General features: G+C 35.0%; 1 protein-coding gene across 6 annotated transcripts in view; it reads left to right on the forward strand.

The window, feature by feature from the left end:
- Positions 1–19,536, forward strand: part of LOC138700385 (uncharacterized) — a 690,392-nt gene that overhangs the window by 409,414 nt on the left and 261,442 nt on the right. For 2 of the 6 annotated variants that reach the window (XM_069826979.1, XM_069826980.1), the window contains exon 1: positions 384–1,786. The exons of 2 other annotated variants lie outside the window; for them this stretch is intronic. In XM_069826979.1, coding sequence (XP_069683080.1) covers positions 1,636–1,786 — 151 coding nt within the window. In that variant the 5' untranslated portion in view covers positions 384–1,635. Of the gene's footprint in view, positions 1–383; positions 1,787–19,536 lie in introns of those variants that run through there. 2 more of the 6 variants (XM_069826981.1, XM_069826982.1) reach the window with 2 other exon arrangements.

Consider the following 19,536-nt stretch of genomic DNA (forward strand, 5'->3'; position numbering starts at 1 on the left):
CTATAAGTTTTGGAATATTATCGTAGACTACAATACTGTTATTGTAAATAAATTAAATGTGACGTGTTGTAAATTCATGGTCATGCTACTCTACTTTTGAGGAGATAATCATTGTATGCAAGACAGTTTAAATCAATCCTGTTTTTATTTGTTTTTTACGATTGAAGTGGCATGTTTACAGTGTAGAGGGCGTTGTTTATCGCTGTAATGTTTGAGAAATGAACGTTATAAATGTGCGCACACAAGCAGTGTTTTATTTGTTATCAGAAGTCACTTGTTTTTTTACCCGGCCGTAGATAATTCGTCGTTCTTGTTGATAGTTTTTTGTTGAGTTTTATTTCTCTCACCAGCTTGCTTTTCTTAGATGTGTGTTAGTGGAGTATCTGTGTCGCTCACGATGTTTGACATCAGGCTTCCTCTACCGGTTGTCTGTGGAACTGACCGGTGAACGTGTGTATGCTGGCTTGCCGTGAGTGGGCTGGGGAAGAAAGTCGGGTACACGTAGGCAGTTGGCGATTAGAATAGTAATATAAGCTCAAGTATGAAAAACTTCAATCATTCCGTAAGTGAAATATTGCGCGTGTGTCTTGATTGACGTTTGTTCGTGTGTTATTGTGTATGCAATGTGCCATTGTTAATACAGGACAGGTGAGAAGTGGATAAACGGTGGATATGAGCCGCTCCTGGCCCTCAGTTAACTAGAACTTTGTGTTTATTGTTGTGAGCTGCAGATATGCCGGTGCGCCGTGTCTTCACCAAGAGACACCCGGTTCAACTGAAGCTTCAGTCATGTAGTGTGAAGGTTGTCAGGGTTGTATACGAAATATATTCTTGGGTGTAGGTATTAACGAAAAGCAACAATATAAATTTAACCTCGCCCCCGTTTTCTGTTTTTATTTTAAAGAAAGTTGTTGAACTGCTACGCCCCTTAGCTAAACCTACTCAAAGGCCTCCCTCCCCTCATCCCCACTACAAAGCATATCGCAGTTTTCCCCCTCAGTGACGTCGCAAGATGCTGGAGGCTGGAGTCTCCAGAAAGGGTCAAAGAATAGTGACCACCTTTTAAGGTGACAAGCAAATCACAAACTCATACATTGGGTCAGTTTTACAGTAGAGAGGCGAGAGGAAGGAAAAGCCGAGTAGGTAGGCTGCAAGGCAACTCCTAGGAACGAAGTTGCTCCACCTACAGAAAGACACAAGGGACCAGTTATGTCTTGTGTGAGTGGAGGTTAGGTGGTGTGCGCCCACATCGAAGAAAAACCAGAACATGATAAGGTATGCACCACTCAAAAGTGTAAAGTGCCAGTGTATCTATCGACTTAGCTACAGATAGCCTCACCAGACGAAGAAACACACAGTGGCATAGGTGCTGGTCCCCCCTAACCGCTGCTGAGTATTCCTAGAACTAGGTGATGTAATACACCCTGATAAGGAAAGTGTTAATTCCCAGTATCCGAGTGATTCATTTAGAGTATCTTTTTCGAACATTCCTCAAGAAAGACAAGTGATTCTTTATTCAGGCAGTGGTCTTGCCTGTGTAGTGCTGTGCGACTGAACTGAAGTGATTTTACTCATGCAAGTCCAAGATAACAGGCAATAGTAAGGTCTCTGTAGTACTATTTGCCTGCAACCACCATGTCGACGCAGGCATATTATAAAGATCGTCTTGGCTTCGATCCAGCAGAAGCTCTCAACGATGGATCTGCATTTGACAAATCTCAACACGGTTACGAAGAAAACCTGTGCAAGTTCAAAGGTTTGTGGGAATTCTATATTGAATCTATAGGTATGGGTCCACACATTTCTAAGCCTGCTGTGTGGCATGGTGTCTTGTTTGCAGCATGCCATCTGCAGTGTTCTAGTGTGGAATTATTAATAAACTAAAATTTAGCACATACAGTTACAAAAATCTGAATTTGTGCAGAATGTCCTTTGTGCATGTATATAGATAACAGTATGCTTGTCGTCTTCTTTGAGAACCTATATACCGCTCTTGGTATTTTAATGACGTAAATATTTGTGGCAAATTTATTTATGTATTTATTTACTTACTAGCCGTACCCGTGCGCTCCGCTGCACCTGTTAGAAATAAATGTAAAGTAATTACATAATTAAAATAGGACGTATGATCCAGGGAACATTCGTGTTTGATAGAAGGATAAATCGTTTAATATGTTACTTAATTTAAATTGTATTTAAATAACTAAAATGCGGTCATTTTGGTCCAGAGAGCAATCATTTGGTGCAATGACAATTCCTTTAATATGTTTCTTAATTGTTATTACATGCATCCATAGTTTAATGAAGATTGACATATCATTTAGTTTTAATGTGTATACTGTATATTACTTGCTATATGTTTCAGAAGTTACTGTAATAACATTGTAGAATTATGTCCATCTAGAGAAACTACACTTTCCAATGGTGAAATAATAATTAAACAATTAATTAGCTTCCGATATTACTTCATACAAACACAGAAACATTCTCTGTAGGGTATGTTTAATAGCTTTCGTTTGTTGTTGTCCAAGGTCCCTTATAGACGAAGTAATTTGTTTTTATTTCAGTACAGCGCCTTAGATGGCGTTGTTATTGTAATTTTAAAACTCATTTATCTTATTAAATATCAGTCATATCGAAATTTTGTATAGAATAAAACTTATCGGAAATTATTTTTAAAGAAACTTTTGTTATGTAGGCCAAACATTTTTCATTAAAATCAATAATAAGCGAGATATTGCTGTTTATTTAATTCAGGCCCCCTTATAACCCCCCTTTTAAATAAAGTATTATGAATGCCATATAGCCTAAAATCTAAGTTACAACGAGCTTAATTTATATTCCAATTTTCATATTAATCGGTTCAGCCATTATCGCGTGAAAAGGTAACAAACATCCAGACAGACAGACATACAAAGAAAAATTTCAAAAAAGCTATTTTCGGTTTCAGGATGGTTAATTATACATGTTAAAAACCAATTATTTTTCGAAAATAAAAAATTACCAAAAAATTTCGGCTACAGATTTATTATTAGTATAGATTTAATCTGATACAGATAAGACCTTCAGGCCTTCTCTTCCCCTCTAGCAGGGTATTACAACTACAATATTAAGAATACAATTATAATTATAATTACAATTAATATTAAATTTACAAATACAATAAAAATCAGAGTACTAAAAAATTAACTGATTGTAAAAGTTAAGAAGAGAGAACATTTTTTATTCAATGAGTAAAAATTAAACCTACTCTAAGCAGTAAGAAAATGCTTAATAGTAGGGCTAGGATTTTGGTGACCTATAAATCATGAAAAAATGTCCTAAAAACAATGTATTTATGATCTAAAAATCTTTCAAAAATGCCCTAAAAATTGATCTTACATAATTGGCTTAGTAGTAATATTAATATTTAGACCTGTAGGCTACCAACATTCAAGTTTATTTAATTTTACATAATTTGTTCTAAGTACGACACTTTAATTAATTATTTCACCTGATGTAGTTCCATGCAGTCCACCACAAGGCCACTCTTATCCGGAACTAGCAGGTATAGAGGAGTCTATATCGAAGGGGTGGTTGGACTGATCCATTATGTGGGGGTGTACTACGTTAAAATGGCAATATTTGTGTAGAAAAACTATTAAAATAATTTACGAAATAATGGGTATTAATTGAAAAAAAAATGTAGAGAAAATATTAAAGGAAATAAATAATATTTTACATTAATAATAAGTCAGTGTTGAGAAAGTGTCAGGTAAATAGTGAAATAGCAATCAGTGTTTGTCAAAGTGCCAGTGTCAGTATGTGTGTAGTGCAAGAAAAAAATATGAACAAAGAACAGAGTGCTGAGACTAGTTATGAACAGGGTTATGAACCATGTCACAAAAGTAGTATACACGACAAGCTCGCCTGGAATGGCTCCCCAAGCGAGTACACTTGAGCCATCCCTGTCGAGGGGGTTCTAACCCCATCACAGGAGGCCTGTGCCCAACATGGGACATCATGGCTAACATTCATTCAATGGGGATTATGATTAAAATTAAATGAAAATATCCCAAAAATGACCGAATAAAACAAAAAATGCTCTTATGAGTTGTAAGAGGTAAAAAAAATGCAAAAAAAAATGCCGTAACAAATATGTTTTAAAACACTCAGTTTATCACCAAACATATAAATACTAAAGCAGCTATGTTCCTGGCTTACTAGAAAAAATATGCAATTTCAACAAAATCCTAGCCCTAGTAAGAAGTTTGCTTTTGAACGCTACTAAATTCCGACAGTCTCTGATGTCACTGGGTAGGGTATTCCACAAGCGCGAGAGCGAGATTGTGTATGATGATGAATACGATGATGTCTTATGTGTTGGTATGGCTAGTATGCGGCTATTTTGCCTGTAATCGCTGTACGTTAAGATTATAATTTTGTAAAATTTAGCCGAGCAAACACTGAAGCAGATTATTATAGTGTAGCATATATTCAGACTACCGCGTATTTAGTATAAATTAAAGATCTTAATGTACGCACACATTTCTGGAGTTAACTGTATTCATGTAATTTATAACGGTAAAATGAAAATCAAAATTTTTATTCGTGTTCGCAAAAATTAATTTATCTGGTATTGGTGTAATTGTAAATTGAGGCGAATTTTTAAACAGTCTATGGTGACAGTTATTCAGATAAATAATGAGTCTAGCTTTGAAGTAATTTATGTATCGTCCACACCTGTGGAGTAACGGCTAGCACGTCTGGCCGCGAAACCAGGTGGCCCGGGTTCTATTCCCAGTCGGGCAAGTTACCTGGTTGAGGTTTTTTCCGGGGTTTTTCCCTCAACCCAATATGAGCAAATGCTGGGTAACTTTTGGTGCTGGACCCCGGACTCATTTCATCGGCATTATCACCTTCATCTCATTCAGATGCTAAATAACCTAAGCTGTTGATAAAGTGTCGTAAAATAACCTACTAAAAATTATGTATCTACTTTTTCACAATGTAGCTGATTTGATTTAATTTAATTGGGTCATAACTAAACTATGAGACCATTTTTCGATACTTTAATGTGCTTCACAATTTTAACATTTACCATGAATACATAATTATTATTATTTTCAGCGTCATTTGATTTTAAAATCAATTCTTTTTGTAAGTTTACATGCTTTAATATCTGTAGTCATATCGCGTGTTTAGGATCTGGGTATACCAGTAAGCCGTTCTCAAAATTTGTTGAGTTTCTGTTTCTATTGTGTTGTAGATGGCTTGTGTTGATGTAACCGATCATAGATTTTTGATTAACGTTTATGATATTGGTGACTGAGGCGGTGATGAATCATGGCATGTAAATTTCCGATCCGGCGTTTGCCTTTGTGACTGAGGGAAACCATGAAAAACCCCAGTCGGTGACGGGGTTTGAACCCAGGACCTCAAACGCTACCGTCTGAGATAACTCGTTGCCTGAAAATCAATTTCCACCGGGCGTAACGTCAGAGTTACATAGCCATATATCGCTAAGTAGGCCTACTTCACGTCTCCAGAAAATGAAATGAATAGATTGTCTAATGCACCTTAATCTAATCTAATATCGAATCTCTTTACAGATAATATCATTTCGTCGATTTCATTTAGGCTATCATTCTTAAGATACTCAACAGCTTCAATTAATATCGCAAATTCGTGATAGGAATTCAGTAACACTAGTAATTGTAATATTGAAATGACATAGGTATTTCATTTAAAAATAATATTTGAATTACCTTGTCTAGGAAATTAAAGTGAAGTTAAGGCTCATTCACAATGAAAATTAAACATAACGTAAGCGTTAACTTAAGAATGTAAACGTTATGGTAAAATCAAGAAGTCGTTCCATCATTCACGATGGGAACATAAACATAACAGCAAACATATTTGGTAACCATGGAAACTTAACAACGACGCCATTTCCTCATATTCTGTCGTATACTTCAGCGCTCCACGATTGTGTTCTGTTTGCAAATCACGTAAGCATAAGCATGAAATTTCAAAGGCATATTGGTTCCGTTAAGTTCAGTGTTAATTGAAAAATGAGTTTTTTCAAAAAAGCATGAAAGCTTGGAGTTTGCAAACTTTCATGTTAACGTCTTACGGTAATGTTAATGTCAGTGTTTATGTGAATCATTGTGAATGATCCCATTTGGTAACCTGGCCGAAAACTTCTGTGTTTATGTTACGGTTATGTTTAACTTTCATTGTGAATGGGCCTTTAGTGATTGCTATTTATTTATTTATTTATTTTATTGGGTTATTTTACGACGCTGCATCAACATCTAGGTTATTTAGCGTCTGAATGAAATGAAGGTGATAATGCCGGTGAAATGAGTCCGGGGTCCAGCACCGAAAGTTACCCAGCATTTGCTCGTATTGGGTTGAGGGAAAATCCCTGAAAAAAACCTCAACCAGGTAACTTGCCCCCGGTATGCCATAGTTGCGCCCCGAAGAAATCAGGTAGCAGAATGGACATGGCATAGTTGCGCCCCGAAGAAGTCAGGTAGCAGAATGGACATGGCATAGTTGCGCCCCGAAGAAATCAGGTAGCAGAATGGACATGGCATAGTTGCGCCCCGAAGAAGTCAGGTAGCAGAATGGACATGGCATAGTTGCGCCCCGAAGAAATCAGGTAGCAGAATGGACATGGCATAGTTGCGCCCCGAAGAAATCAGGTAACAGAATGGACATGGCATAGTTGCGCCCCGAAGAAATGAGGTAGCAGAATGGACATGGCATAGTTGCGCCCCGATGGGCATAGTACACACGAAAGTGATTGTCATAAAATAAATAAATTAGGCCTACTTAAAAATATTATAGTTGTAGCTGCACTGAAATCAGGTAGCATATGATCAATTTTGCTATTTAAAATAACACTTTTTTTATCGATCACACGCAATGAACTGCATTTTTTGTTTGTACACCGATATCTTAACCCTACGGTACAGAGTTTCGAAAATCGAAACTTAGAACCATTGTGAATTATTAACTCTTTACCCTTTTCACTAAACTTAACATTCATTTTAAATTAACCTCACTATACGCCACAGACGGTGTGAAAATCACTAATAAAATGTCAAGATTGTTAAGGCCCCATATTCCAACGGCTCACTCATTTGAATATGTCAGCTAATAAAGTACTGCCAACTTCATGGTGTTCATTTTAGCGGTATCGATAATGAATACTAAATCGAATAAGAAATCAATAAGATTGATTGATTACGAGGCTCGAGTTCCCCTAATGTATTTTTCTCTACCTATTTCATCGGGGCGCAACTATGCCAAACCCCTTTTCTCTACCTGATGGGAACGGGGCGCAACTATGCCCACAAAACAGGGACCCTTTTTTATCTGCTGCATCTTACCTGACCGTGGGGCACAACCATGCCCTGCCCCTTGCCCCGACCGGGATTCGAACCCGGGCCACCTGGTTTCGCGGTCAGACGCACTGACCGTTACTCCACAGGTGTGGACGCTATTTATGTATGACCCATTATACTGTAATATTATTATCTAGGAGTATGATTTTGTTTTCAGTTTACAAACTGATGATGCAAATTGTGGCTGCAATGTTAGGTACCATGCTGACGATAATGGATTAACATCGTAAAATCCACTCAAAAATATCCGTAACTGTACAACTGTAGAAGTTTGTCATCGTATTTATACTGCTGTTGTCTCGTTATAGGAAGGTTAAAGCTGTATGTTTGTTATCAAGTTGAGGCTGCAGATAGTACAAACAAAATGCTCCGTACTACAAACAAGTTGAGCTCATCAAAGCTGTGTTGTCTTCATTACCCATTGTATTTAATTAAATATACTGTATACAAGATAAAAGTAAGGAACACATGGCAACAGAGCCCCGTGAGTTACAAGCATCTGTGACTTGAGTTTTCTTTCTATTAGATACAGTGATGCAATAACAAACAATGGATCAATAAGCAGCTTCTCATAAACTGGCAAGAACTAATCTTATAGGGCCGTATTCATAGACATTTTTAGCGCGGGCTTTCGGTGGATGATCAGCGTTTTTCGTATTCATAAACCAGTGTTAGCGATAGGATATGATTTAAATTCTGTACAAGTAACCAGTGGATAGCCGGGGCTAGCTTAGTACGCTCGTAGCGCGTGCTGCGAAATGTCTATGGATAGCACCCATAGACTATAATTATATTCATATTATAGTTACTACAAATTTGTATACAAAATATTGTCATTATTAGTCCGCGAATCGTCATGCAATTGCATGTTTTTGTTGATTTATCATATTGAAAAAGTAAAAGTGGATCTTTGTTGATCATGGTTTTTGCATTCGAATGAAGCCAACTTTATTTTGCATATTTAAATGCATATTAACATCTTTCCTTGTCTTGCCCGATTTATTATAAAACTTCAATATTTCTCTGTTAAAAATAACAATTTCCAAGAAATATAAAAATTACGTGAGAAATGGAACCAATAATTAGTTAGCCTTCTCCTGACAACTGTTAAAATTTTACGCACGTGCTAAGTAGATGATAATGCAGTTTAGTTTTTTGATTATGTGTTCTTTTAATCTCACTTTCATCCATCATAACGCCCCAACATTAGGCCTATATATTTACAAAGAGTCACCAATGCATTTAATTATGGAGTGCTTTGTTGATTGTCGCGGAATTGTCCACAGTGATTCGGCAACAGTGTGCACTGTCTGCATGTTGTCTAATTGCAATAAACATTTTTTAATATTGAAGAATTTTTCTCCGTTCTACTCATCTTTCATCAAATAATTTTATTGTTAAGATAACGGCGAAACACAAAATTCTTATATCTTGACGTCATTAAAATGTGTCCAAAGTAAAGTTTCGGTCTCCAAGGAAATAAAGGAAACAGCCTAGTATGTATATACCGGAAGCGGTAATTATTCACGAAAAAAAAAATCAGAATATTCGTAGTACGTTTAATCCTGTTTAAAAGGTTAAAACTCTAAAGATAGAATTTCTGTAATCTCTTCCAGGAGCACAGGGCTGCTAAAAAGTGTTTTCTTTGTATACTGTTTCTCACCTAGGATTTAATTTCCGTCCAGTAATTATAGAAGTCGGCACTGAATAATTATGAACTATAGATGGAATGTTGTTGTGATGACCTTACCGACGTTCATTTGTTACTACAGACTTGCAAATGATTTGCATGTTAATTTCTAACCCTTTTGATTGCTTGTATTTGTGTTGGTCGAACTGTAACGATAGAGTGTCTGGAGTTGAATTAAATGGCTTGAGAGGTTTTGCTATTCATATAGTTCGTAATGTTAATATTAGAGTAGACGGATTTAATAATAATCTGATACAAAATAACTTTGAATATGAATAATTTCAAGGGAAAAATTGTTCCGGGGCCGAGTATCGATCCCGGGACCTCTGGTTGAACGTACCAGCGCTCTACCAACTGAGCTACCCGGGAACTCCACCCGACACCGACACCGTCTCAACTTTTCCCTTTATATCCACACAACTCACGTGGGCTGACTAAACGCCAGAGACCCACATCGAGTGCACACAATCTCTGTGTGACTTGGAATTGTGGTTTTCTGTTAACGTACACAGTGACGGTTATATTATGCAAATTTAGTCTTTCAGGTAAAGCTCCCTGTGAAGCAGATTTGAATAATTTCAAGGGAGTTCCTGGGTAGCTGAGTTGATAGAGCCTGGCACGTTCAACCAGAGGTCCCGGGGTCGATACCCGGCCCCGGAACAATTTTTCTCTTGAAATTATTCAAATCTGCTTTACAAGGAGCTTTACCTGAAAGACTAGATTTGCATAACTTTGAATATGGTTTATAGGTTCATACTAACTAGTAGGCCTATTGAATTTTTTACGGCCTAACATACAGTTCAAATTTATGAACAGGAAAGAGAACAATTCTATTTTATGCAAGAGAAATACTAGGTGTTCAATAAAGAATTCTGAATTTTCTAATTAAATTTGTTTTGAGCAATTTTGAAGCAGAAATGTATGTAGTATATGATATGGAAATAGTTGTCATACGTTTGTTTTAGGCCTGCAATAACAAGTAATCAGTGTGTGCTTTAGGCTGGTATTCACCATGAAAGTTCTTTGACAAGGAATGTGATAAAAGATTTTATCGAAGATCTGTGATAAAAGGTGGAACTTAAAATTAAGGAACAAGAATATTGTCAGCCTTCATTTATAGTTAAATGAAATAATTTTCTTTTAATCACAGGAATGCAGAAATGAATGATAAACAGTACTGTGCTTCTTCAGCTACAATTAATTCAAAATATTATAATAGGCATAAGTTATTGCTGACAAAGCAACAGAAAAGGAAACGCTGTGAGTTAAACCATGGATTGCGCAAGATGTGACAAGAAAAGTACCGTATCTATCCATCAAAAGTTAAGTAAAAAAAAGCAAACAAAAAAACAAAAAAGATCTGCAATGCGAGGACTTGAAAAGTTACATAATTTATTTGAGAATGGATGAAGATAAATTTTCAGTTTGTTCAGACTTGTGCATCTTGTTCAACGGTTATATAGTATCTTATTTTTATGTACACCTCTCAACTTTTATTTCCGTTTTTGTAGTCCGTGTTTTGTGTTTTATAAAATTTAATTTGCTTCACATTCTCATTATGAGCATTTTGGTCGTAGTAACAGTCCAACAATATTTACGTTGTGCCATATTGGTTTCAAGCTAGGCAGATCTTTTATAAAAGATAAAAAGATGCACTTACATTTTATAAAATATCTTTCATCAAAAAAGCTTTATAAAAGAAAACCCATTTCACTGTCATATATTTTATAAAATTTTTTGACATATATACTCGTATTTGATAGTGTAATACCAGCCTTATTTAGAGCCATATAGAGATGAAAACGGAATTCCTCCTCTGTAGCCTAGGTGGGTAGGAGACTGGATTTTTTGTTGTTAAGTAGTGTATTTTACGTAACCTCAAAATACTTTAATTGGAGTGAAATAAGGGTTGTGCCACATTACGCAACGATTGTGCGGACTGTGTTCAACAATCATTTTCCAGGGAAATGGATAGGAAGAGGAGGTCCTGTTGACCACCGCGTAATCCTGATTTGGCTCCAATATTTCTTTTGGGACACGTGGAAGGCATTGTGAACCCAAAAAAAAAATCTCTTGTCGCTTGTTTATAGAATAACAGTAAATATAGAAACAATTCCTGTTAGTATGCATGGTCGAGTGGGGCCTGAGATGGAATTCCGTTTTGATGTCTGTAGAGCTGTAAATGGTGCACACATTGAATTACACTTCATAGGTAATCAAACTTGTGGCATTGTGCTTTGATAATATTGCTACATACATTTCTGTTTCAAAACGTAATAAGAGAAATTTAATTGAAAATGTCTGAGTTCTTTATCAAACATCCTGCATTGTGCGTGTTTCCGTACAAGCCTGGGAAGTGTTTTTGTTCTGTGTTGCGGTGTCTTGACCCTTTAGATAACCTCATGCCACGTTGACCATACATTAAGCGAGTCACATATTTGTAGATAACATTCCTCACATCCATGGAAACGGAAATATGGCTTGCGTCTGCGCTGTGAGTGCAGCATATTTTGTCTATAATCTAAGGACTTCGTGTTGTTACTTGCCTCTTGATATGTTTCGAGACTGAATGATACGCTCTACAGTAATCCTGTATCCTATATTTGAGCTATCTTTCGCTCTTACATTAATTAGACCAGTCATGCCAAAGCAAGCGTATTTTTCTGACCTTGACGTCGTGCGCGGGCAGCAAGCGCTAAGTATGGAAAGAGGAAGGGTTGTGTATATGAGTAAGCAACCTGTTGGATTAAGAAAACAGTGGTGCACAAACTTCAAACGGAACATGAAATTTTATGTCGTTATTTTTATATGGCTTCTTTCTGTTTAATATTATCTATATTGCCTGTAAAACAAAAGTACTAACACTGATTTCTTAATATTGCACTTGTGTTTTAAATGTTAATAACATAATAAAGAGTTAAGAAGGAATATCCACTTAAATTCCATAGTAGTATAATATTATACTGTATTAAGTGAATGAAACACATCATTTATAAAGAAAGTGATATTCCAAAGAAAGAGATTGAGTATGACATGATAAGTTGGAATTTATATTGATGGTATCTTTAGCCTTACAAAAGTAATCAATGAACTAATCAAAACAATATTACAGTACAAAGCAAAGTTACCTAGGTACTGTATCTGTTTTAAATGTAACTAATATTACATAACAAAACTCTTATCGCATTATGCTTTTAAGGTGATATTTGTGAGCAACTTCCTATCATCAGAATATTAAATTATTTTCTCGAAATCTGCTGAAGCTATAGAGCTGACCTTTTTGTAACACATGGGCACGTATCTTTTGCTTATGATGTAACAGTAGTTGCTTTGTTAATTCATTTCCTTACAAACAATTTCCATGCGAATATTTTCAAAATTTTCAATACATTATCTTCAGTAATACGTATATACGGTATATTAGATTTACGAAAACATTCTATAAGGCTACTAAATAAATAGGCCTATACCTGAAAATTTCACTTTTCTATATGAAAAGTTGAGAAAATATTTCTTTTGAATAAAAAAATCAAACTTGTGAAAAATGAGCATTAAAATTAAAACTTACATTCTTATAAGGCACTTATACTTCTCAGGAAAATCTAAAAATTAACATGGATACAGTTTTAATAAGTTCTCTTCCCTTTATCTATTGAATCAGTGCTGGCCATCCCTGTATATAGCTCGACCAAGCGGCATATACCAGCTCTTTCGTCTGTCTCTTTCCTTTCCGCTGTAAAGCGCTCAGGCTCTCCTGGGCTCTAAAGCGCGCGCTTGCTCCTGTGGGCATCAATTGACATGCCTGCATTAGACTGTAGACGGACATGTAGCACAATAAATGACGTCAGACCTTCACCTATGAAAAATTAAGACATCGCATTAACAACGCCCGAGTAGCCATGTCCTACGCACCATTCAAATCGACAACCACGGCAAACCTTAGCCTTTGCGCCGGTGTTATGCCTTGTGTAATTAGTAAATATTATTTATCTACTCCCGTAACGTAATAGCGTCTTATCCCAATCATTTTTAAGCGAGATAAGAAGTTCATTACCACTCGTTTACTGGAATGAAAGATAGCATCAAACATATTTCAAAATATAATTGAAACTAAGTACCATTTTTCATGTTTGGCATTTGCAATTTGATTTGGACTTCTCCGACATTAAGTTGGATATGCTTTTTAAAGTTTGCTCTTCAATATCTGAAGGCAAATTTTCAGAATCATTCATCTTAAAACTTACAAATTTGCAGTAAAAACAAACTTCTTTTTATAGTAACATCACAGTCTAGTATATAGTCACGAAACTCAATACGTAGGAAATATGCATCCATAGATAGTTGCTAAGCACTAGGATCGCTACTATCGTCTCATCACAGATAATGCGAAATAGTACCGGCACAGTCTATTGTTCCTAGTACCCTCAACAACTCAAGCTTCGTGACTGTATATACTAGACCGTGGTAACATTGTGGTTGTCATGGATTTATAGCAGCACAATACATTATTTCAACTAGTAGCTGGTTAGTTGGCTTCAATTTTTTTTTTTTTCACAAAAAAAAATAAATAAATAGGCCTAAAATAAAATAAATTTTTAAACGTGAAATTATTTTTGCTTATTTTTTTTTTGAAAGGTTGTAGATAAAATATTGTACAATACATGTGTGATAACGTCCTATTAATATAAATGTGTGGTTACAGACTCATCTATGCGCTCGTTGTGCAAACTTTCACACGTACAGTATATTAATAATTCTCTTACCCCACTTGTGTCGTAAATATCTACAAAGTGGACCAAGAAAAGTACTAAATTAGAAATACTCAGTTTTTGGAAATACATAACATTAATTTATAATGAATACACGGTTGGAAAGTGTAAACTTTAAAAATGAGCAGGACTTATTATGTTTTTTTTAGTCTCAATTAAAATCTTATGGAGGTCAATACACAATGATGCGAAAAATGTGGTTTTTGAAGACAATTTATTACTTCAAAATGCAGAAACTGAATGTTGGTAAAATTAATAATAATTGAAAAAATCAAAATTAAAAATGATGCTCTAAGTGACCGCCATTTGCTCGTACAACCATTTGTAGGCGTCTTCTCCATCGTCCAATAGCACTGGATATCTGTCTTTGATCAAGCCGGTCTCAACATTCAAGAAGGCGTTGTCTTAAATGTTCAGTATTACGAATTCTTATTTTGTAGTAAACTGCTTTTGTAGTTGACTCCATAGAAAATAGTCCATAGGATTAAGATCTCGTTTGAAACACCAGCGGAAACCATCAGAGAATCTGAGAAATGCGATCTTTCACGCAATAATCTCTCAGGAGGGATATCATGTCCGTATCTTGCTAATCAATCGTTGTACACTTGAAACAGACCATTCTCGCTGGGCGCAGTTCCTTACAATTTGACGGGCAGATAAATTATCATATTGGTGCAAATGTTTAATAAAAATCTTGTCTTCGTTTGTTAAGCGACCCATTATTCACAAAATGAGAACTCAAAACGGAAGAAAACAAATGATGATAGCACAACAAACGGGTTGGCCTGCTGTACTCGTAAGACCATAATGCTTAGTTTGGTATAAACGATCGATTTTGCACTGTTTTACAAAAAATAAAAAATGTTTAATAAATGGTAAAAAATGTAATATTAGAGTACTTTCCCGATCTACAAGGACTGTGAAATTTGCCTGTGAAATAAACTTTCAAGTGAAATAATTAGCTACTGTAATATAACCATTTAAATTTTGTGCCTTTTTTAGCCGATTATGTATAATATTACCTGATACTTTACTGAACAACATACGTTAATCGGAGCCGATGAAAATGGTACAGCTGTAATGGTGGTAGAATAGAATGTAAAATACAGGTAAAACCGAAGTACACGGAGAAAACTTAACCAGCACCTTCTTTGTTCAGTACTAAAGTTTAATAATATTCCAGGAATCGAACTCCTGTCTTTATTAGTGAAAATTCGTCACAGTTAGATTGTAATTTAATCTTTGAGAAACTTTCACGTATAGTTTTTTTTTTTTTTTTTCCGAAGAAACTTGGAAGACAATTTTTGGGAGACTCTTCTCGCCGACCTCACGTCACGAGAGTCAAACCATGTGCTCACATCTATATATAATTTGAACTGGTAATGGAAATTACGGGAAAACGGCTGAACAGATTTTAATAAATGACCCCTCATTTTGAAGCTTGGAACTCAAAATTTTTCAGAAAAATAGTAATTTTCAGTGAAATGTAAATTTTTCAACATAATTTTCCTATTTTCCAAAATCCATCTGTCGTCAGTTTTGAGAACTAGCCAATTGCATTTCAGAATAAAACAAAACACACACTACAGTAAACAATATTACACGAAGGCCATGATCTGCAAGAATGCTGACATATTTAGAGCTCAAATTAAATTGGTTATTAAAAACTTAACTTACTAAAAATAATTTACAGGTTCGGTTCTGTGGTGTGTAATTTTCTGGGTACAACTGTGTATTGGATATTAAAAGCTACAAAAGTTGAGGTGGTTTGATGACATTATTAGCATTAGAAATGAAATATTATTGTAGTTAATGCTATGATGTGACTATTTTTCATTAATTATACATATTAATGCTGTATTGATGATATGAAAGTGAAACGTTTGGGTTATATAAAAGTAGATGTAGAGAATAACTTAAATTAGATTTTGATTTCTATATTTTACTGAGTGGCAGCTATATAGTATATGTTACTGAAAGCTACAAAACTTACGTAAGATAATAATATTATTAAAAATCAAATATTTTTATAGTTATTAATCAAGTGGGGTTGGGTCTTTTTAATATATTTAATGGCGGTGTGGTGTAGATAGTTATATGCGTGGTTCTCTTCAGTATTGGCTCGAGAGAGAGTATCTTTCATTATTATGGAAGCAAATAACTTTCAGAATGTCTGGCATTCTTCATTGAAAATAAGTCTGAAAAAAATGTTTATTTGAACGTCTAATGAACTTATTTTGCAGCATTTGCTGCACAAGCCACTAGTACGCATATAATAATGACGTAAGAAGGGTCTAGCAGTGAACTCTAATTTAAATCCGAAAATCATTGAGATTTATGTATTGGAAATCATTGAGATTTATGCATTTGTTTATTTATTTAGACGCCCTTGGCGTGCTGAGTGGCCACTATTCACTAGCCGTCATGTGATAGGTGTGCATTGCGTGGCCACTGGTGACGTTTCTTTAAAGTTAGTCAGCGATAATTATATTACAGCATATGTGCGCGTTTGTTTGCTTAAAACTTTCTAGTTTCCATAGTGCTTAGTATGAAAACAAAACCCTGTAGTTTTCGTAGTGTTTAATATGGAAACAAAACCGTATAGAAAAGAACTTCAGGTAATGAAATAGTTGTATTTTTCAATATTTTTCTGATATAATGAATGTCAGCAATGCAGTTAGAGAAACATGTCATGTTGCAGGATGTTCTAACAGACCTATATATTCGGAATATGAAGAAACTTCGGTAGGCCTTTTGCGGCAACTTGGCTATGAAGAAAGAACAACGAGGAAGTAAACGAAAATGATATGCGGAATACATGATAAGATAATTGTTTTGTTATTGAAAGAAAGCAATAGAATATATATTACAACTAGTGGCTTGTGCAGCAAATACTGCTGCAAACTAAGTTCGTTAGACGTTCAAATAAAAATTTTTCAGATTTATTTTCAATGAAGAATACCAGACATATTGATAGTAATTTGCTTCCATAATAATGAAACATACTCCCTCTGAATGGATTTTTTTAGGCCAAATACTTTTTCTTGAACCTATCCAACTTCAGTTTTCGAGTTTCTACGCGAAAACACAAGTATCAATGTCAGGACGATAGCAGTAGCTATTTCAGGTCATTGTGGATTGTAGGCAAAAGTTAAAAAAATGTCAGGTTTGCTAAGCTTTCGAACAATAGCATTTTCGTATAGCTGCTGCATGTAGAACTTGAAATGTAGAGCGTAAAATCATTTTATCTTACTAAGAGATCTTGCTGAAATGATCTGGAGACTACAAAATTTTCTAGGCCTCTTATTTTATCAGTAAGTAATAACTTTTGATCTTTCCTTAGGAACTGTAATTTTTGCGCTCTCTCGAGCTAATACTGAAGACAGTGACACATATCAATATCTACACTACACCGCCATTAAGTATATGAAAAAGACCCAACCCCACTGGGTTAATAAGTATAAAAATATTTGATTTTTAATAACAATATTATTATCTTACTTAAGTTTTGTAGTTATATATAGCAGCCACTCAGTAAATTATAGAAATGAAGATCTAAATAAGATATTCTCTACATTTACTTAGATAACCAAAAAAATTTCACTTTCATGTCATCAATATAGCATCAATATTATGTACAATTAATGAAAAATAGATGCATCATATTAACTATAATAATATTTAATTTCTAATGGTAATAATATCATCAAACCACCTCAAGTTTCGTAGATTTGAATATCCAGTACACAGCTGTACTCAGAAAATTATACACTGCAGAATCAGTTTTTAATAACAAATTGAATTGAGCTCTAAATATGTCGGCAATCCTGCCTTCGTGTAATAGCCTACTGTTTATTGTAGTGTGTGTTTTGTTCTGAAATTCAATCAAGTCGGCCGTGATTCAATAAAATTAGTTCTCAAAACTGACAACAGATGGATTTTGGAAAATAGGAAAATTATGTAGGAAAATTGACATTTCACTGAAAAGTACTACTTTTCCGAAAAACTTTAGATGCCAGGCATGAAAATGAGGGGTCACTCATTAAAATCCGTTCAGCCGTTTTCCCGTAATTTCCATTACCAGTTCAAATTATATATATATATATTATATATATATAGATACAAGGTTGGGAAGTTCTTTTGTACAAAATCGAGGAAAAGTTTGAAAAAGAGCAAAGCGAGGTTTTCATTTTCCGAGATTTTGTAATGCATTTCACTGACTTGAGTTGTATAATATTTTTTGCACGATCGTATTTTTAAAATTGCAAATACAATATATTTTACATTGAAAATTTAGAGCAATATTATTCCAAATCCTTCGCAAAACTATACTGTAATGGTAACTAAATAACAAGAGCACTGTAATGGATCTATTTCAGTATTTTTTTTACCAGCCACACCAATGTATTTGCGGAGGAATTGCTGATATTTACGGCCATCATGCACTCAGCTGTGCGAGGAGCAAGGGTCGCATTCCCAGACATACATCACTCAATGATATCATTAAAAGATCTCTGGCTTCTTGTGGCATCCCGTCTCTTTTGGAACCACCAGGTATTAGTCGCGCGGATGGTAAACGACCCGATGGTCTCACCTTAATTCCATGGTCTAGAGGAAAATCTTTAATTTGGGACTCCACTTGCGTTGACACTCTAGCTCCATCTCACTTGCCGAATACCTCCAGACGCGCAGCATCTGCTGCTGAATTAAAGTTTTGGTATCTCAAATCGGCCAAATTTTGATCTCCATTACCGGTGATCGTCGTTGCACTATTTATTTGCGTAAACGTTTTAAGTATTGCAGTTCAACGAGGAAATGCAATGAGCGTTTTGGGTACTCTTCCCGAGTCCAGCCCTTTGGATGAACTCTTTCTCTTGTAAAATTTATTTAGTATAGATAGATATTTTTAGAAGTAATTAATTTTTTCCTTACAAGATAACATTTTATACAAAAAAAAATTATATTATATTATGTTATATCATACACATTTAAACACGTTTATTTGATAAGTCAATGATATATCTAAATCTTTTAGAAGAATGGTTTCCCTAGCAACAAGTTTCTATGTGGAAATTCTAACTTTCAAGGCCTAGCAATCTGTAATTACAACAGAAAACACGATCGTGCAAGAATATTATAGCATACTAGTGGCTTGTGCAGCAAATGCTGCTGCAAACTAAGTTCGTTAGACGTTGAAATAAAAATTTTTCAGATTTATTTTCAATGAAGAATACTTGTCTTTTTGATAGTTATTTGCTTCCATATTAATGAAACATACTCCCTCAGAATGGATTTTTTTAGGCTAAATACTGTCTCTTGAACCTATCCAACTTCAGTTTTTGAGTTTCAACGCGAAAACGCAAGTATCAATGTCAGGACGATAGCAGTAGCTATTTCAGGTCATTGTGGATTGTAGGCAAAAGTTAAAAAAATGTCAGGTTTGCTAAGCTTTCGAACAATAGCATTTTCGTATAACTGCTGCATGTAGAACTTGAAATGTAGAGCGTAAAATCATTTTATCCTACTAAGAGATCTTGCTGAAATGATCTGGAGACTACAAAATTTTCTAGGCCTCTTATTTTATCAGTAAGTAATACCTTTTGATCTTTCCTTAGGAACTGTAATTTTTGCGCTCTGTCGAGCCAATACTGAAGACAATGACACATATCAATATCTACACTAT

Source organism: Periplaneta americana, chromosome 5 (genome assembly GCF_040183065.1).
Source record: "Periplaneta americana isolate PAMFEO1 chromosome 5, P.americana_PAMFEO1_priV1, whole genome shotgun sequence".
NCBI lineage: Eukaryota > Metazoa > Arthropoda > Insecta > Blattodea > Blattidae > Periplaneta > Periplaneta americana.